Consider the following 21,508-nt stretch of genomic DNA (forward strand, 5'->3'; position numbering starts at 1 on the left):
ATGCTCTCGAAAGGCACCAATAGTGAAAGCATACATATCTCCATTATCTGTATGGGGGCGCAGGAGCTAGAGATTTGCTACCGGCCACCCAAAGGACTATTGAGGCCCGGAAGGGGGTGGAGCGACATGTGAGATGGGACAAAAAACGAACTAAAGCCACACCGCTATGTGAGGGTAAGAGGATCAATCAAACAATCAGGGGTTTATAAAGTGCATTACTCACCCGTGAGGGTCTCAAGGCGCAGGGGGCGTCAGCTCCGAATCAGTCGAAGAGCCAGGTCTTGAGGTCCTTCCTGAATGTGTGCAGGGTCGGGGAGAGTCTGACGTTCACAGGGAGCTCGTTCCAGGTCTTGGCTGCGATGTGGGAGAAGGCTCTCCTGCCTGTTCTGTTTCTGCGGATGCGGGGTACCTCTGCCAGGGCGAGGTCGGCGGAGTAGAGGTTTCTCGTGGGTACGTGGAAGGATAATCTCTCGTTGAGGTATCTGGGTACGATGTTTTTGAGTGATTTGTAGCCGTGGGTGAGGAATTTGAAGGTGACCCTCTTCTCGACGGGGAGCCAGTGGAGGTCTCGTAGGTGTTGGGTCATGTATTCTTGATGTGGTGTCCCGAGGAAGAGTCTGGCTGCGGCGTTCTGGATGGTCTGGAGTTTGTGTAGAAGGGTTCTGTTGATACTGGCGTATAGTGTGTTGCCGTAGTCCAGTCTGCTCGTTATGAATGCGCAGGTGACGTTTTTTCTACAGTCGGGGGGGGGGGGAGGGGGGGGGATCCATTTGAAAATCTTGTGCAGGATGTTTAGGCAGTTGAAACTTGTGGAGGCGACGGCGTTGATCTGGCGGTTCATGGAGAGGGAGGAGTTGAGGATGATGCCGAGGTTTCGTGCGTGGTCTGTGGGGGTGGGTGGGCTCCCGATGGCGGAGGGCCACGAGGTGTTGTCCCGAGGTGCAGGGTCCGAGGATGAGGACCTCAGTCTTCTCAGAGTTGAGCTTCAGACAGCTGTCCTTCATCCAGGCTGACACATTCTTCATTCCTTCCTGGAAACAGAGTCTGGTGTCTTCAGGCTTCTTCGTGAGTGAGAGGATGAGCTGTGTGTCGTCGGCATAGGATACAATGCTGAGCCCATGCTGTCTGACGATGGCGGTGAGGGGGGCCATGTAGCTGTTGAAGAGCGTGGGGCTGAGCGATGATCCCTGGGATACTTGCAGTTGATATTGGTGGGTTCGGAGAGGAAGGGAGAGAGTCTGATCCTCTGGGTTCTGCCAGAGAGGAAGGATTGGATCCAGTCCAGGGCGGTTCCTTGTATCCCCGCGTTATGAAGTCTGGCTGCGAGTGTGCAATGTGAAACAGTGTCTCCCTGCTTGAGTAGCATGCGGATATCGTCAGTGGCGGCGAGGAGGGTGGTCTCGGTGCTGTGGTTGTTGAGGAATCCAGACTGGGAGGTATCCAGGATGGAGTTCTCTTCCCTGAAGGCGGTCAGTTGGGCGTTCACGAGTCTCTCGGTGACTTTGGCCGCAAAAGGGAGGAGAGAGATGGGCCAGTAGTTTTTCAGGTCCGTTGGGTCTGCCGTAGGTTTCTTGAGGAGGGTTTTAATCTCTGCCCGTTTCCAGTCACCTGAGAAGATGCTCGACATGAAGGAGACGTTGATGGTCCGTCCTAATTCGGGCGCGATGGCAGCCCTGTGGAATATGTGCGGTGGGCAGGGGTCCGTTCTATGGTGACGGGAGTCGTGTTGGATGGCCTGTCGGCGGCGAGGGAGGGTGGTGGTGTCTGGCGTCTGTTCGTTGAAGTTGTCGTAGAGGACCTTGATCTTCAGATGGAAGCCGGAGCTGAGCTTGTCGCCGAGTGCTTGGGAAGGTGTGACGTCCGTGGCTTCGCTGGGGGGTTTAGCGAATTGTTGTGCGCCGTTGAACAGTTCCTTGGCGTTGGTTGCGTTGGTCTGGACTTTGTCTCTTATGAAGGTTCGTTTGGTGTCTCTTATGCGCTGGTGGTATTCCTTCAGGGCGATCCTGTGGTTGTTACGTGCTTCCGTGCTTTTCTGGTTTCGCCAGGAGCATCTGGCTTCTTGTAGTTCTGTGGTGAACCAGGTGGCCTTCAGAGGGTGTTGTTTGGCTGGGCGGCGGAGGGGTGCGAGTTTGTCGGCGCAGCAGGAGATCCAGCGGTGAAACTCCCTGGCTGCGGAGTTGGTGTCGGTCGAGGTGCTGGGGGGGCTTGGAGGAGGGTGTTATGGAGGTGTTCCTCTGAGACCATGCTCCAGTTGCTTCGTGGCAGGTGCGGGGGCGGCTTGGGTGCGGTGGTGGTGTTGAAAATGAAGTGGACACAGTGGTGGTCCATCCAGAGGGGCTGGGTGGTGTGGCTGAAGCAGATGTTTGTACCACCTGTGAAGATAGGGTTGAGGGTGTGTCCAGCTTTGTGCGTGGGCGTGTTGACCAGCTGCTTCAGTCCGAGGTTGGCAAAGTTGTCGAGGAGGGTGGTGGAGTCGGGGTTGTCGCAGTTGTCGAGGTGGAAGTTCAGGTCCCCGAGTAGGATGTAGTCTGTGGAGGTGATGGCATGGGGTGCGGTGAGCTCGGCGATGGTAGTTGCGAACTGGGTGCGAGGTCCCGGTGGTCTGTAGATGAGGGTGCCGTGTAGCGTGCTCCTGGGGCTGGTCTGGATCTGGATCTGGAAGTGGAGGTGTTCTGTGTTGGAGTGGGGGGGTCACTCGTGTTGGATGTGAAGAGTTGGAGTGTGGTCTTGTGTGCGATTGCGAGTCCACCTCCTGGGCGGTCCTTCCTCTGGATCTTGTAGCCGTCAGGGCTGGCAGTGGCGATGTCGGGCCGGAGGTGGCGTTGGTCCAGGTTTCTGTGAAGAAGGCGACATCGGGCGGGAGGGTGTTGATCAAGTCCCAGATGTCTACGGCGTGTCGGTGCAAGGAGCGCACGTTGAGGAGAATGCAGGTTAGGGTTTTGGCGGTGCGTGCGTCAGGTGGGCCCTCGGCGGTTGCGGTGGTTTTGTCGACGGTGAAGGATCTGCGTCAAAATATGTATGAGAACTGTCCATGGGTGGTGATGGGTGAGGATCTCTCGCAGTCGTTGTGTCTTCCGGGGTTGAGTGGTGCATGGAGTTCTATCGGCGGGGTCCCGGAGATCCAGGGTTCCTGGCGCTGGCCACGGTCGTGGCGCAGACGGGCTTGCTTTAGGTGCACTTGCTCCGCACGACCGCGCAGCGGCTGCCATTATGTAGAGGAGGGGGAAGGGACATGCAGCTGGAGGCGGGAGCGGGCAGTAAGGGGGAGGGGTCATGGGTCAGCGGCGGCAGGAACGGAGGCGAAAATGAAGGGGAAAAAAACAGCACAAAACAAATGGACAGTAAGGGAAACCAACACAACAGCAGTAGGCACAATCACACTAATTTACAGGGCCACGGAGCGCCAAAAGGAAAACCTGAATCAGGGTAGTCTCCAGAGGCGGCGCAGAGCACAGCGGAGTTGCTGGAGAGAGTGCGATCCTAGGACCAAGGTCTGAGGTCACACTCGTGCCCCCCTGCAGCGGCCCCCATTATGTAGGGGAGGGGGAGGGACGTGCTGCTGGGAGACGGGAGCGGGGCGGTAAGGGGGAGGGGTCACAAGTCAGCGGCGGTGGTAACGGAGGTGAAAATGAAGGGGAAAAAAACAGCACAAAACAAATGGACAATGGAAACCAACACAACAGCAGTAGGCACAATCACACTAATTTACAGGGCCACGGAGCACCAAAAGGTATACACAGAGTATACTATGATAGTGCGCAGTTTTATATTATGGGTAGGGCAGAAACCCCTAACTGCCCGCGATGCAAAACCTCCCAAGGCACCTATATACACACCATATGGGAATTTCAGCAGATACAATGTTACTGGATTCGAATTGTGAAGGAATTCAATGATATATTAGAGGCACAGATACCAATTGACCATAAATATGTACTATTGGGCATCTCAACAGATACTGACCTTCCTAGATCCAAGCTCCTACTGAGTAATTTAGGATTGATAGACGCGAATAGAGATATTGCTCAACACTCTGGTGTTGACGGCCTACCCACTCTGGCGTAATGGCGTGCCAGCATGGATCTGTACATGGGGGGCCGAGAAAACAACATGCACAGCCAGAGGGTGTCCCAAAATGTTTACCAAAATATGTCGACCATGGCCAGAGATTGAGTGGTCTGGACTGGATAATACAGAACACACTACTCAAGACTAGTACGTAATAAATGGATTTTCTCACCCACCGGGAAGATGTAGCTGCGGTGGGACATGGCCAATCTAGGGAGGAGGAGGGGGGAGTGGTAATAGAGGATGGATCTCTCAAATGTAATCTCTGTATCCCTGAAAGTAACTGTGCTTACCTACTGATGTTTTGGCATATGTTTAAAATAAAACCAGTTTAAAAAAAATAAAAAAGAAACGCATCCTCTTCAAACTTCTTTGTCTGGTCTGTAAAACTCCATGTGATGCGATGGTGGTCTCTCCAGTCATAAGGGACAATAGATTCAAGTTGAATGGAGTTGGCCTTGGAGATGATTACATCTAAGGTAAATCCCAAGTTGTGGGTAGGACTATCGCAGATTTGGACCAGGTTAAGATCCGTTATGAAGGTTTTTAGGCTAATCACTGCTTGATCGCAAGGGCCATTCCAGTGGAGGTTGAAGTCACCAAGGAAGATCTGGGCACAGTGGGGACTGGAGTTGGTCGTGATGATTTTCATGATTTGTTCAATGAATGGTAGGTTATCTCCTGGAGGGTGGTAAAATGAATGTAGTTTGAAACTAGGTCTATCCTTACCCAAGAGATTGATGCCCAGGTATTCACACAAGGAAAGAGTGATGTTTTGAGCTTGCTTCACAGAGAGATTGCTGCCGTGTATGCAGGTGATGCCCACACCTGGTCTGATAGGTCTATCTAATCTGATGACGTCATTGTCATATAGAGAGGACATGAGAATATCGAGAGTTTGTGTGGAGGAGACATTTAACCAACTTCCATTCAGAACTATGAGGTCGAGATCATGTGTAAGGATAAGGTCAGCAATATCAGCTGTGTGTTTAGATGCCGAACGACAATTGAGTATCATACACTTCAGATGGGGTATGGCGACAATTGAGGAATCGTGAGTCATGGGAATTTGCTTAATGTTGGAATTGTTTATTAGTCTAATATTGGGCCTAGGATCTCTGAATGTATTGGTTGGAATTTGACCAAAGTTGTTTGGGGTGTAATAGTGTACAGCTTTGTATGAGAGGAGGAAGGAATAGATATCGTTGTCAGATAGAGAAGCTTTCACCCTGCAGGGACGGGTGGAGGCATTAAGATAGGGAATTATTCTCCAAGACAGATAGGGAAACATAGAAGTTGTAGAGATCCCTATGGGGGGAGGGAGGAGATCTCAATCTAGTATGATTGTTGTAGGTGAGGAGAGGGGGGAGCCTATTCTTGCCAGGAGGCTTGTTGGGACAACAAAAGTGAACTTAATCAGAGGTGATAGATAGTAGGCACTGATTGTCGCCTTAAGTTGATGAAGCTCTAGGGAGATCTCAGTAAGTCTTGGGCTAAGAGTGATGTCAAAACACAAGGTCGAAATAGGAGTCAAAGGGCCTGGAGAAAATGGAGTGCTACGGTAATGGGAGTTGGGGAGTGCCTGGGTAGCAGGAGAGAGCCCTGGGAGGGTAGGAGGGGATAGATGAGGAATCATGATAGATGACCCTGGGAAAGGGTCCCATGATCTGGTTGTTAAGGAGTGCTGACGGGAGATGAACACAGTTGCTGGTCAATTTGGGGGGCTCCGTATTAGCAGTTGTCATACTTTGGGCCAAATGGAGAGTGGTGGGAGTATCAGTGTAGACATTGTGGGTATGTTCAGCAATCAGCGACAGGGATGGGGTGCAGGAGTTGGTCACGTGGCAGTGTGATTCAGTGATCTCCACATCAAAGGAATGGAGAGGGATCAGAGAATTATGACGACCAGTGTGGAAAGACTCCAGCATGTTGTTGGGTAGGCTATTCGGGGAGGCAGGGATAGGGTTGGAGTCAGTGAAGGAAGGCGGGGAAGAAACCTACTGAGGTAAAAGAGGGATGTGTGCGGTGTTATAATGGGTGTGTGTTTGAAAGGCAACTTTATTCATAACAGCGCTTTTGATAAGTGAGAATATTTAGTCAAGAGTTTCTAGATTGCACTCAAATGCTTGGAAGAGGATAATCCCATTATTATAAATGGAGATGGTTGCCTCTGCTCGGCAAGCGATTGAGGGAGCTGTCGAGAGTCCCGTGGGGGGTTTTAGTGGATGTGGAGGTACGGAGCACAAAGTGAATGGCTCTCCTCCATTGAGCACGTCTAGTTTGGAGAAGATGAGGTCACTAATGGTCTCTTCCTTTTTTCCGGGTGAGACTTGAGAAACCTATGTTTAAATTTCATGGACTTGTTTTGGATAGATCAGGGGGCTACATGATAGTGTAAGCATTAAAGCCAGCTGGAACCAGTTTGGAGCCTAAACAAGTTCTTGAGAGGGAATCCATAGCTAACTAGCCAAAAGACCAGATTGGAAAAAGAGAGAGATCAAGGGTACCTGTTGCTCAAAAGGTGTGTGAGAGAAGGGAGAGCAGGGAGAAAAGGACATGTGAAGAAGAAAAGGAAGAGGGAAGAGTATGGTTAAGTTTGAACACTCCAGAAACTGCATAAACTAGTCACCTAAAGAGAGTAGGTGGGAAAAAATGCACTGCTCTAAGATGGCCGCCTCCTTGTAAACACCAATGTAATTGAACAGGATAGTCTTTCCTTCCCATCCGCAGATTCCAAGAGTCTTGGAGGTGCCACCATTACGGGATGAGCAAGGCCCTTTTAGGGAGGGGGGAAATCCAAGAAGCCTTTAACTGTTCATCGCTAGCAGTGATATGTGTAAAGAGGGTGACGAAAATGTGCCCAAATATAAATGTGTGCAAAAGGCATTTGCTACAAAAAGGCTTGTAAAGGATTCTGAATTAGAACAGGGTGTCCTTGTCTAAGGCATTACAAAATGGCCACTTCTTTAGCTCATAAAGGTAATCTTGGTATGGAACTTAGTCCATCGCTACTTTCAATCAACTTCGTGGCATCAATCCTACCTCGATTTTAGTTTGAGTGGGGAGCGTCATCTTGTGTTACTGCCCTTATGGTATGGCAGGGAGCGCTAGCATAAAATGGAGGAATAAACTCCTGTGGTTGAACGTAGGAGGTTGCACTTCAAAGCGGCTCCTTCCTGCTGGTTCAATTCTGGATGTGGCTCTAAATCCAGCTCCTGTTATAAGGTCACCGCTGCTAAGGATGGTAGCAAATGGTTCATCCGGCGATCAGTGTTCTGGGAAATGCTGAAAGCTAATGCCTCGTTGTTGTGGGTATGTCTGCCTTTTTGAGCTAGAAGGATAAATGAACCAAGAGGGCAGGCTGGACACGACACGCTTGTGGTTCTCACAAGAGTACTTTCAGATCGCCCTCTCCAAACTCAGGGAAATATGGCGGACACATTCTGTTCAGTTCGGTCGACCCCGCCTGTCGGACAAGCAAGGGCTCCCTTCCTATGGTTCCGTAGTTAGCCCAGCCAGGATATGGCTTGTTGGAGGTTGGTGATCAAAGTGGTGCAGGCACGATCTGCCGGCAGCCACCAAGTAACTGCCCCGGGGGTTACCTTGTATTTGATGGTCCAGAGAAGGAGGATTGCAGGAGAGAGCTGGATCCCGGGAGTGTGGTGATGGATGTCCATTCATCCTTCAGTGAGCTGCCTCACCCGGTAGGTGGGTGTGGATTGAAGCGACTACCTTGCCGTTGGGCATTAGAGACCAGCTACGGCAGGGATATTAACCCGAAGGTGATCCCAAACCTGGAGCCTCTTACAGGATCGACCGTCCATCTGCCATCTTGCAACCTCCATGAATTTAACCCAGATCTGTGACTGGGGGTGGATGTTTGATTTATTCAGCATTCCATCTTTCATTTGTTTTTTTTTGCAATTGTCGCCTAAGTGGGAAGAGTATGCACAGATGGTGGGGTCCGTGCTCACTACGCCACGAGATTCAATCTAGCCTAGCTGATGAGAGGTGATACCCGGAAACCAGTCCCAAAGCGCTTGTTTCTGGTCCAGGGAGGACCTGACCTAGCAGTTCAGGCTGGATTGTTCCCATGGGGAGCAGGGTCAAGACTGATTTGCATATGGCTGGGTCTAAACTGCAATAGCATGGCATGCACAAAAAGAAAAAAAACGATGGATTTGACCCAGATCAATGACTGGGGATGAATGTTTGATTTGTTCAGCATTCCGTCCATCATCGGTTCGTTTTGCATAGAATTAAACAGGATTGAATGCTTTTGCATGCATCAGGATTGATTGTAGGGTCCTACAACAATATGAATGTCATACTTATGAAAATGCAAACAGACTTTTGCATTGAACACGGTCTTCCAAAGCAAAGGCTCTATCAAGAGAGCACTGAAAGTTTAGAACTATCCCAGCCTGTTTACTTCACGTATTAAGGTTTCATACTTTCAATCTTTCATTGCCTCTTAGTCAACAGTTTGTTTACATAATATATATTATTACTCGAAAATTCTGCAAAGTATTTTTTAATGGAATTATGTGCTTCCATGGCTTCTCTAGTGTGAACACATGGTAAACCCAAAACAGAAAAACTGTTTTGGTCTATAACTGGTATGCTTAGAATGAAAGAGGCTTGCATTTTTTGTTGTTCTACAAGGAGTGTTTATATCTAAGCTTGTCTTCTGCCTAATGTTACATGGCATGTTTTATATAAAACTATTTTACTCTGGGGGTTAGGAAATATGGTATTAATAAAAAGGTTGATTATCTGCTTTCATGGCAGCCAAAATCATCAACGTGTCCGTGTATAACCTCTTGAATAGTATTTGTTTACTATGACTAATGGGCTCTTTCTGTTCCCACCCACTACTAATCGGATAACATACTTCAAATAGGATATGCTGAACTTTTGTAGTTTTCTTTCTCAAGAAAGCCTTGTATTTTATATGGAGCTAGTATCTATCTTGTATTAAAGTGTGTTGAAATATCAAAATAGCTTTGTATCATGCACAGATAATTCTCCATAGTTTACTTCCTTGCTGCATCAGTTGGAAAACCCGGATGCACAATTTGGCTTATAATTGCCACATAATTCCTGTGGCCCTTCTTCCAATTTATAACCCTGTTTGTTTTTTTAAAAAAAATATTCAAAATGCTATGCCGATTAATGAGGCTGCCTTTGTTCTAGAATGTCTTAAAATACTACATTCACAAATATTACCAAATATTGCAAATAGTGCATGTAGTTCGAAATGTTGACTTTTAAAGTTATGCTCATCCCGTGAATTCCTCTCCTGTAAATTTATTGATTGCAAATGTTTTATGTTGGTGCAAGTATTGTTGAAAATCTAAGGTAAAACTATATTGTTGCTGAAGTGAGAAAAGGGTGGAATACGTTTTCTTTTGTTAATGGTTGTAGTAGCAGGTAGCAGTATAGCATGGATGAGAGGAGCTAACCTTGGAAAAAGTTCTTGTGCTATTGCTGTCTGGTACGGTGGAGCGTATATTGGGCTTATTAGGTACTTAAAAACATATTAGGTCCATATCATTGCTGAAACCCTAGTAGAATTTAAAGGTGATTTAATGAAGCAGGCTATCCACCATATTACACTTTTTCTTTCTCCCATCCCTCCATTATCCTTCTCAATCCAAATAACTGACTAACATATCCATCACTCAAATTACTTTCATATTTCACCATACTAATTCACCACAAATCCTTTATGGGTTCTGGAGTAGCATGCTACTCGCCGATTAAGCACTTCGATGTGTCATCAGGGGTAGTAAGCTCTATATAAATACAATACAGTAATAACCCCATATATTTATAACTTCACTGATCTGCACCTTGTTGTGCTGTCTCTCCTCAGTTTGTAGATGTTGAAAGAAGGCATGGGTTTACTAAACATCATCATGTTAGTGACATTTTCTTTTGTGCTATGAAAAATGTAATTGTCCTGTTTGCTTAGAGTAAGCAATTGATTCCTGAATGTTCATCTGTTGTTTTTTCTCTCCTATGCTTGCATATACATTTAAGGGAAATATAGCACATAAGTAAAGATCCTGGGAGACATTGTCCCTCACCATCTAGCACATGGCAGTCAAGCAGGTTGTTCTCATTGTGCAAATTTGAATTATTCATCTGGAGGTAATGTATCTGCAATATGCGGATACAACTATAACCACCACTTTTCTTGTTTAGGTTTTATGAATATTCCACTGAGGCAAATTAAAAGTGTTACACTCTTGTCAGTCAAACTCCCAATCATATTACAACACATTATAAAACTACATTTAAGTAATATATAGCAATAAAAAAATTAATATATATATTTTGTTTTCTCACAGAGTTTTTATTTGATTATATGATACTTGCCTTTCATAAAAAGTGTGATTTATTAATATTTTTGTTTGTTTAGCTTTCCGCGCCCAATGAAAAACACCTGGTTGAATAGAAATGCACCGGCCCAGAACAAGGACTCCGTGATTCCTACTCTTGAAAGTGTGGTCTTTGGTAATGCCTACTCAAAGCAATTATCAGCAGATGTAAGAGTGTAATCTATTTGCTCTTCTATATTATTGGTATCGAACATTTTGATCAGCATTATTGTATTCTGATGTTAAGGGTGTTCAAATATATGTTATATTATGTTAGTAGAATGTTTTTACTGTGCCACAAGTATATTCTTGAGGTTACATAGGTTCCTTGTTAAAAACTTTCAAAGTCACTTAACTCGCTTCTTAATTTGTGAACTTATCTTGGAATCTGTCTTGGCATGCTGAAGAGTCCACAAAACATTTCCAATATACAGACTTTAATTCACCTACGCTCCTAGTGCCAAGAAAACATGTCCACACGTATCCATGAAATACCTTTCTCTGCAAAACTAGTTTTGTTGGTGAATGCTGTACACTCCTCCTTCATCTTCTCTTTATCATAAAATTCTTTAATCAGTGAAGGAGAGTGAGTCGGCTGTTGAAAGACCATCCGGACCACCTTTAAATGAAAAATACATTTATAGCCCCTTTAGCTTGAAACACATGTATGCATTGTTTGGGGAAACAAACCTGTTGAAGACGTTTCCATTACAATTTTCAGTTTTACCCACAAGTCATTATCATTTTAAGCAAATCTAATAATCTTTGGAATCTGAATGAAATACGACTGGATAGATTACCTTAACATTGTATAGTGCTTTAATCTTTTAGAACAATTGTTACAGTATTGAGTTGCCACGGTAAAATGGTTGTGGAGTTCTGAGATGGCCGTTCCTGGTTTTAAGATTTTTTTAAACCTTGTTATTGACCCCCCTGAGCCGCTTTGTGACATTTCTGTCTTTTCTAGAGACAGGGGTGTACTTTTTGGTTTCAGTCTGTACTTCCTGTCAGCCATCTGCATCATTAGTCTTCGCAAGAGTTCTGGAAGTCGTTGCAGCATAGGCCACAAGGAGCAGGGTCTGCTTATTCACAAATTAGACGATTGGCTCATGAAGGTCAAGGAGATGCTCAATTCCTTTTTAAGGATTTTGCAACAATCATAAGCAAACTCAGCAAGCCCTTAATCAAGTTCTTATAGTTTTAGGGCTGAACAGTTTTTAACAAATGTAACACTCAGTTAGAAATATGGGTTCTTGTTGGCACAGGTATGTACCCTGTCTAAGCAAGAACCATAATCCTAGTCGGGGTAAGTCAGATACACACCACAAATTAACCTGTGCTCAACCTCTTGTAGCTTGGCACAGTGCAGGCAGGCTTAACTTAAGAGGCAATGTGTAAAGTATTTGTGCAACACTTCAAACAGTAACACAGTGAAAATACCACAAAAAGACTCCACACCAGTTTAGAAAAAAGATTATGATTGCATAAATAAAACCAGACCAAAACAACAACCAAAACAATAAGTAGAAGTCAAGAGATTCATTTTTAAAGATTAGCGCTTAGAAGCAGTAATCGCCTATAGGGGTTATCAAAGTTAAAAACAAAAGTGGACCACAATGGAGCACATACTGGTAACAGGAGTCATGGAAGGCTCGCTGAACAAAGTACCTTGACCCTGGTCGCAACAGTGAGATGTGTGGCGCAGTGGGACCAAGCTTCGGTGTTGAACCCTGCAGTCCAGGTGCTGCGTCAATTTTCTCCATGCAACAATGGCGATGCGCTAGTACTGAAGACAAGTGCTGAAGTGGAGATGTGTTGGTTCCCTAGAAGATGCACCGGGTTTCTCCACGCAGTTGAGGGGATGAGTCAATCCTCTCACACTGCAGTGGCGGCGATGCAGTGGTTCCGATGCATCGGTTCTTGAGGCAATGGGCTGGTTCGAAGTGTGATGCGCTAGGTTTATTCCCACAACCGTAGCGATGCATAGATTCTGCTCCACACAGCAGAGGATTCATCGTTCCACTGGAGCAAACGCCTGGATCCACTTCCAATTGACCAGGCACAGGAGCAGGAGGTAAAACTTTGATATCCATTAGTCTCAAACAGGAGGCAAGCCAGCAAACCCTTGGAGATCACTCTGTGTTCAAGCAAGAGTCTAGTTCTTCCCCAGCAGGGACAGAGGGTAGCAGGCAGCAGGGCAGCACAGTAGAAAAGCAGTTCTTTCAGAGCAGCAGTCCAGCGGAGTGGCAGTCCTTGTAGCAGCATTGCAATCCTGATTCTTTGCAGAGGTTTTATACAGGTCCAAAAGTGTCTGATTTGGTGGGTTCAGGGACCCAGTAATTCTACCCAGTTGTGCCTTTGAAATGGGGGTGACTTCAAAAAAGAACTTTGAAGTGCAGAGAGGTCCCCCTTCCCAGCCCTGGCTCCAGCCTCACTACATGGGGTAATCAACCCTTTGTGTGGGGACAGGATACTGCCCATTTAGGTGTGTCAGCTTCTCCCTCCCACATTAGTGGAAAAACAAATGTAAGTGTTTTTCACTACCAGGACATGCAAAACCTAAAAATCCATGTGCTCCATTGTAGTTACACAGGGCCCTGCCATCTGTGCAATCTAGAGCCTACTTTAGGGGTGACCTATACGTTTAAGGCTTGGCAAGGTGTTTTAAATGCCAAGTTGCCATGGCAGTGTAAACTGCACACAGGCTCTGCAGTGGCAGGTGTGAGACATGTTTAAAGGGCTTCTTGCATAGGTGGAACAATTAGTGCTGCAGACCCACCAGTACAATTTTAATGTACAGGCCCTCAGAACAGGTAGTGCGCTTTACTAGGGACTTACAGATAAATATACCAATTGTGGATAAGTCAATAAAATCATATTTAGGGGAGTTGCACATGCACTTTAGCACTGGTCAGCAGTGGGAAAGTGCTCAGAGTCCTAAGGCCAACAAAAATAATTCAGCAAAAAGTGGAAGTAAGCAGGCACAATGTTTGGGGAAGTCCAGCCTAAGGCTGTCCAGTCTAATGCACCCCCAGCCAGTGGAGAGAGATACCCAGCCTTTTGAGAGTTTTCATTACTAAGGCAGAAGAACCTGGAAAGACCATCGGCATTGGCGAGGTCTACCCCAGGTTTGTCTTCCACCCTGAAGTCCATTCCCTGTAGGGAGATGGACTGCCTCAACATTTTTGGATACTCACTCCTCATTTGCATTAGTCACATGAGGGGCCTGTGGTCTGTCTGAATCAGGAAGTGAGTCCTAAACAGGTATGGTCTCAACTTCTTCAGTGCCCAGACCACAGCAAAGGTTTCCCTTTCAATAGCACACCGCCTCTGTTCCCTGGGAAGTAACATCCTTGAGATGAAGACTACAGGTTGCTAGGCAATCTTCATAAAGTTGTGAAAGTACTCGCCCCTATGCATCTTTCTAGACATCGAATTCCCTGGAAAAGTCGGGGGCCTTGATCACAGGGACTGTGCACATGGCCTGCTTTAGGGAGTCGCTAACTTTTTTGCATGCCTTTGTCCAAATTGCATTCCCGGGCTGCTACTTCGAAGCCAGCTCTGTCAAGGGGGCAACAATGGTGCCATATGCCTTTTCAGTCCTCCTGTAATGCCCTGTGAGGCCTATGAATGCTGTCACCTCAGTTTGGGCCATGATAATCTCTATCTTGGCCTGGAGAAGCTGCACCTTACCCCTGCCCAGCAGGTGACCTAACTACACTGCAAACTCCTGTCCTATCTGGTACTTACTAGTCAAGCCTGCCTGTTGCAGGGCCTGAAGCACTTCCTGCAGGTTAAAAAAGTGGTCATTCCAACTGCTACTGAAGACCGCAATGTCATCAAAGTAAGCAGCACTGAAGGCCTCCATTCAGCCAAAACCTGGCTCACATGCCTCTGGAAGGTGGCAGGAGCATTCTTGAGTCCGAAGGGCATCACTCTAAATTGATAGTGGCCCACTGGAGTGGAGAAAACTGACCTCTCCCTCAGTTACGGCAATCTGCCAGTACCCTGCTGTAGGATCAAAGGTACAAAGGAACTGTGCAGCCCCTAATCTATCAATCAGCTCATCAGCCCCGGGGTTAGGATGATCATTAGTCTTGGTGACTGAATTCAGCACCCTAAAATCTACACTGAACCGGAGTTCTAGTGTGGTACCTGGTGGGGCACTGGTGTACCAGTGCCACAAGGCTGGATCAGGGGCTACTGGAGGGTTCAATCACCTCCTGCTTCAGCATCTTAGAAACCTAATCTTTGAGGCTGGTTCTCACCTTGTCAGACAGCCTGTAAGTTATATCCTTGACAGGGAGTCTGTCTCCTGTATCCACATCATGGGTACCCAGGTGAATTGTCCCAGGGGTGAGGGAAAACACAGAGGAGTACTTCCCCAATAGCTGGTGGCAGTCCCTCTACTATTCAGAAGTCAGAATGGGAGAAAGGTTTACACTTTCCAATGACATCTTCTCCTTGGAGGCTAAGAGGTCAGGGAGAGGTTCACTCTCCTGTTCCTGCCCTCCATCTGTCACCAGCAGCATGGTGAGATCAAACTTCTCAAAGTCTGGTTTGAGACAGTTGATATGGAACACCCTGTGGGGTGCCTGGGGGTCTTGAGGTCCACCTTTTAGGTGACCTCCCACTTCCTCTCAACCTTCACATAGGGCCCTGTCCAATGATCTTGAAGGGCTCTGGGCTCCACAGGTTCCATCACCCACACTTTCTCCCCAGGTTGCAATTCCACTGGGGTGGTAGTTTGGTCATACCACTGCTTCATTACTTCCTGGCTGGCCAGATTGGGAATTGGACACTTTGCCCTGTGAGTTGTTTTGGGGGCCTGAAGACACTTTTTTTTTTTATCCCCCCTCCCTTTACTTCTGGTGAGAATCCTGACCACCCTTTTGGGAGTCCCACTGGGTGACTTCTTGGACGCTTTGGTGCTGACCCAGATGTCTGCCTCCTCAGCAAGCTTTCTTACATTTTAAGACAGCCAAGTTGTTTTTAGGAACAATTTTCCTGTGTTCTGTTTTTTGACCTTAGATGTAGGAAGGTATTGGGTTTGATATTTTTGCTCTACTTTTTTACCACTTTATCAAAGTGGTAAAAGGTAGGGAAAAATATGTTCGAGGCATATGAGCTGTAGATCATATGCTTTAGCATAGATCGCCATCTAGTGTTGGGTCCGGATGTTTGCACGTTGTTTTTGTTCGAAGAAGTCTTTCCAGTCACGTGGTAGGTGACTCCTCCTTTCGGTGATAGTGCGCATGCTCATCAACTACAGCCTTAGATTGTTTTTTTCAGCCATCGGGTTCGGATGTGTATTGCTGCGCTCCTGTTCGGCACCGTTTCTCGGACCCCTTCGATGTGCAATCCATACCCTCAACAGTATTATCGACCGCGATTACCCATTCGTCGCGTATCGTCTCAACTGTAAAATCTTCGATCGGAAAACTTGTGGAAGGCTGTCCCGCGCAGACCGCTCTAGTAGTCGATGGAATGTACTCCATTTAAGTTATGTCCCAGGTGTCGTGCTAAATTTCCATACACCGACTTGCATGAAGTGTGCAACCTCTGTCTATCCCCGGAACAGGACGATAAAGACTGTGATGCGTGCCGATCGTTCAGATCGAAAAAGACTCTTCGTGAGTAAAGACAACCCCTTGCCCCCCAACAACCTAAGACAAAGACTTCAGTCCCTCCTCTGCCTTCAGGCCAAGGTCGACACCGACAAAAGGTTTCCGATGCCCCGCCTTCGGGCTCGGCTCCGAAACATAAAGAAGAGCCTTCCGGTTTGGGCTCGAACCGACCCCATCTAGGTGCCACACCAACACCTTCGGCAACGAAACACAAGCCCAAACCGACACCACCGGTGCCAAAACAGACGACCAAGGATCAAGACACTCTGTCGAAAGAAGCTCGGTCCGATCACTCCATTTCGGATCTGAAACAAAAAAAATTTGGCGATTCACTCCGATACAGAGAATATTCAGGCAACTATACCCAAAAGAGAAAATTAGACCTACTAGAGGACTACCACATTCCTATAAAGAAGAAACATGTGGGTACTAACCCTTCTCCTCCTTACATTACACCTACTTCTCCTATTAATCCTAATTTACTTATTTCACCTGAAAATTCACCACCACCACCAACTTCACCTAACCCACAAAATGATGGGGATGGGGATGGGGATGACAATCCAGATCCCCCACAGGACACTGATTCTTGGCAAGACTATCACACTGATCCAGATCAAGGTAATGATCCAGGTTTGTACCCCGCCAGACCTTCTCCACCAGATGATAACATTGGTTATGTTGAGCACCTTAATAGGACTGCTCAATTAGCACGGGTGGAGTTGCATTCAGAGACATTAGAGCAGGAGTCACTCATATATTGCCTATGCTCAAAGGCATGTTAAAACACACTGAGGACATTTTCAAAGACCCTGTCAGTGCAAGAATTATTACTCCTAGGGTGGAGAAAAAATATAAGCCCGCACCCACCGACCCTACATACATCAGGGGCCAGTTACCTTTAGCCTCTCTTGTAGCCTCTAATGCTCGCAAGAGAGCCAATTCCCAAACGTCAGGTGAAGCTCCTCCTCCAGATAAGGAGTCCAAGCTCATTGACGCCTCAGGCAAGAGTAGCTTCACAAGCAGCTAACCATTGGCGTATTGCCAATACCCAAGCTTTGCTGGCTCATTATGACAGGGCTCACTACGATGAGTTAGAGAAACTCATGCAATTCTTACCAGACGAACATAAGAGTAAGGCTAACAACCTTATTCAAGAGGGTAAGCTCATTACAAATACATCTGTCAGGTGTGCCCTAGATGCGGCAGACACAGCAGCCCGTACAGTTAACACCAGTGTACTATTATGAAGGAATGCTTGGTTGAGAATTTCAGATTTCAAACCTGAAGTGCAAACCTACATCCTCAACCAACCCTCTGATAAGTAATATCTCTTTGGACCAGCAGTGGACACCTCGCTGGAGAAAATGAAAAAAGATACAAAGGTAGCAAAGTCTATTGGGGCTTTGCAGTCACCCACCAATAGGGGTTTCTTTCGCCGTTCCTTTTATAGGGGTGGGTCAAAAAATATATCCACCGAAACTACCTCCTCTTACAAAGGTAATAATCAATCCCCCTCACCAAGAGGTTATTTCAGAGGAGGCTTTAGAGGAAACAACGGTAAGGGAAGAAACAGAGGCAACTCCACACGCTCCTCCCTCACCGGCAACAAACAGTGACTTTCATCCCATACCCCCGATCATTCCACTCCTGTTGGGGACGTCGCTCCCAATATCTCCCTGTCTGGAACTCCATCACTTCAGACAAATGAGTACTGCCAATTATCCAATATGGTTACTGTCTGGAACTTACAGCCAGTCCCCCAAATATCCTTCCAAGACCACATACAATGTCACCGGAACACTTGTCACTCTTAAAGCAAGAGGTTCTCTCTCTCCTGGAAAAACAAGTCATAGCACCAGTCTCATTACAATACCAAGGGACTGGGGTATACTCCCTGTACTTCTTAATTTACAAGAAGGATGGCTCTTTAAGACCTATATTGGACCTTAGACAAATAAATCTCTAAATCCAATCAGACCACTTTCACATGGTCACACTTCAACAGGTTCTCCCGCTCCTTTAGCAGGGCGACTTTCTATGCACTCTGGATCTAAAGGACCCCCATTTCGATATTTCCCATTCACCCCGCTCACCGCAGATATCTCAGGTTTGTGGTAGACGGCCAACATTATCAATTCAAAGTCCTCCCATTCGGAGTAACTACAGCACCCAGGGATTTCACAAAGTGTCTGGCAGTAGTCGCGGCTCATCTAAGAAGACAGCACATTCACGTCTTCCCCTACGTAGACGACTGGCTAATAAAAGCCAGATTGCAACAAAGCTGCCTACGTCACACTCAAAAAACAGTCCAACTGCTTCACAACCTCGGGTTCACTGTAAAGCTCACCAAGTCTCATCTCTAACCATCCAACACACAAGTGTACCTAGGAGCTACAATAAACATGCAGAAAGCTCTAGCGAATCCCAACCCAGTCAGGATCTGCAACATGCAGACTCTAATAACGCAGCCTCAACACTCATTACCAGTTCGAGTGTTTATGCAGTTCATAGGAATGATGGCATCTTGTATTTTAATCGTTCCTTATGCAAGACTCCAAATGCGTCCCCTACAGGAATGTTTAGCACGTCAGTGGAACCAGGCTCAAGGTCAGTTATCAGACCTAGTGTTGATGGATGGCCACACTTACCGCTCTCTGCAGTGGTGGAACATACAAAACCTTTCCAACGGGGGTGGCCATTCGTCGACCCGGTTCCACAAATGATGCTAACAGCAGACGCATCGCTCACTGGTTGGGGAGCTCATCTCCACACACATACCATTCAGAGCATGTGGACTCTGCAATAGAAACAACATCACATAAACTATCTAGAACTGCTGGCAATTTTTCTAGCATTGAAAGCCTTTTAAATTCATCTAGTAAACAAAGCTGTCCTAATTCGCACAGACAACATGACAGCAATGTACTACATACAAAAACAGGGAGGCACACACTCTCTCCAGCTCTCACAGCTAGCCCAGAGAATCTGGAGATGGGCCATACCTCGAAAAATATATCTCCTTGCAGAACTCCTCCCAGGAGTAGACAACCAGATTCCAGATCTGCTCAGTCGTCAACGGTAGTAGATCCACAAATGGTAACTCCACCCTCAAGTTCTGCTCACATTCTTCCAAATGTGTGGTTTCCCAAAGAAAGATCTGTTCGCCACTCACCTAAACTCAAAATGCCCAAACTTTGTATCCAGGTATCCACACCCATTGTCCAAAGGCAATGCGCTATGGATGACTTAGGGATATTTGCTTAAGCTTTTCCGCCTCTCCCACTCATTCCGTTAGTGGTTCGGAAGCTCAGACAGCAGTCCCTGACACTAATCGTAGTTGCTCCCACATGGGCCCGTCAACTATGGTTCACAACCCTGTTAGAAATATCAGTAGTTCCTCACCAAAAACTACACTTTAGTCCCAATCTTATCACTCAGAACCATGGAGAGAAAAGGCATCCAGATCCCAGTCATCTCAACCTTGCCATCTGGCACCTGAAATCCTAGAGTTTGGTTATCTTAATCTTCCGCCAGACTGTATGAATATTATCAAAGAGGCTTGGCGCCCTACCACAAGAGTATGCTACGTGGCAAAGTGGAAGCGGTTTGTCATTTACTGTAACAACAATAACATCAATCCGCTAGATGCATCAATTCAAAACTCACTTAAAAATAACTGCTTTATAGTCTATGCTAAAGCATATGATCTACAGCTCATATGCCTCGAACGGAAAATGCTACTTACCCAGTATGCATCTGTTCTTGGCATATAGAGCTGTTGAGTCATATGCGCCCACCCGCCTCCTCGGGTACCGTTACCAATTGCAGTGATATCTTACTTGGATACAATCTACATGGACATCTCTTTTATTACTTTACTAACTTCATCATCGCCCTTTATGGCAAAACAATCTGGGGATGGAGTTGCTGCCCATGCGCACTATCACCGAAAGGAGGACTCGCCTATCTCGTGACTACAAGACTTGTTCGAACAAAAACAAAGTGCAAATATCCGGACCCAACACCAGATGGCGATCTATGCTAAAGCATAGGACTCTACAGCTCTATATGCCAAGAACAGATGCATACTGGGTAAGTAGCATTTTCCTTATTCTTTTTATACAAACCAAACTTAAAAAACACAACCATTAGAAATTCTTCAGTTATAGTTATACATTAAATGTGTAATTTTCGCACCACCTTTAAATGTATGTAACATTATGTTCGAGGCATGTGTGGCTGCAGATACACATGCTGTGGATAAGTCTGCCATCTAGTGTTGGGCTCAGATGATTTCAAGTCCCTAGGATGTGTGGTGACTCCTCTTGGTAATACTGCGCATGCGCATCGGCATATTGTTAGATTGTTTTTTTCTGCCAGTGGGTTCAGATATACCTCTGGCATTCAGGTTCAAGATTGTCTCGGATTTCCTTCGGTTCACCGTTAGTTCCTTCAACTCAATGGTATTGTCTTGATCGTGTAGATCTTATTCCATCTCGAGTATGGAAACAATCTCTAGCGTTGAATCTATCGACTCGCCTTGACGGCCTTCGGGCCACACCGACTGGGCCTTTTTTCGCAACGTTCAGCTTCACCTGAAAATAGGCTGCTGATGGAATGCACTCCGTTTAGTTTGTTTTTTTGCCCTTACTGCCATTCTAAATGCCCCAATACAGACCAGCACTCAGTCTGTAACGTATGCCTCTCATCCGACCATCGAGAAGACACCTGTGAGGCCTGCAGGTCCTTTCATTCTAAAAAGGCACTTTAGGGCTGCATCAAGAAACGCAGCTCAGAGACTACACTCCTGATAACTTTGGCCAGTCAGAAGAGGATTAAGAAGAGGTCTCGGCAGCAGTGGTTGAATCTGTTCCGTACAGGACGGCAATTCCCAGTCACACACCGAACAAGATCCATTTCACATGCAGCCATCTGAAGATCATCGGACCTTAACTACATATTCCCCTGATCCGAAGACCAAAAAATTGTCTCCAACAGATAAAACTGCTCACGGTCCGCCACTGCATAAAAGGCATGGCACACACTGATCCACCTGTTCAGAGGCCCCACCCTCGGGCTCGGCCCCTATGCATCAGCCTGCTGCAAGGACCTCCACCTTAAAATCTGCATCAGAACCTACACTCGATTCAAAAGCCAAATCCCTCAGCTGTTTGGCTCTGACCACTCCGGCTCCGAAAGCAAAGCAGGCATCGGTACCAAGATGTTAAAACTCTGGGCTGAAAAAAAACACCCGACCCATTCCTTGAAACAATGTAAGAACGGCTCAATCTGAAGCAAGAAATCTTTGCAAATTCAGCCCGAAACAAAGAAGATTGTCCTACAATCGACAACATCTCCACCATCTAAAAGACACCTGTTGTTCGACAAAGCCATTAATGCTCCTATTCTGCCTCCACAGAAGAG

The 21,508-nt window shown here is 46.5% G+C and overlaps 1 protein-coding gene across 3 annotated transcripts in view; it reads left to right on the forward strand.

Annotated features, from left to right (window-relative positions):
- The window catches only part of FAM135A (family with sequence similarity 135 member A), a 907,387-nt gene that overhangs the window by 390,626 nt on the left and 495,253 nt on the right, over positions 1–21,508 (forward strand). For all 3 annotated transcript variants that reach the window (XM_085610912.1, XM_085610915.1, XM_085610914.1), the window contains exon 8: positions 10,496–10,622. In XM_085610912.1, coding sequence (XP_085467038.1) covers positions 10,496–10,622 — 127 coding nt within the window. The remainder of the gene's footprint in view (positions 1–10,495; positions 10,623–21,508) is intronic.

This window comes from Triturus cristatus, chromosome 6, assembly GCF_964204655.1.
Source record: "Triturus cristatus chromosome 6, aTriCri1.1, whole genome shotgun sequence".
NCBI lineage: Eukaryota > Metazoa > Chordata > Amphibia > Caudata > Salamandridae > Triturus > Triturus cristatus.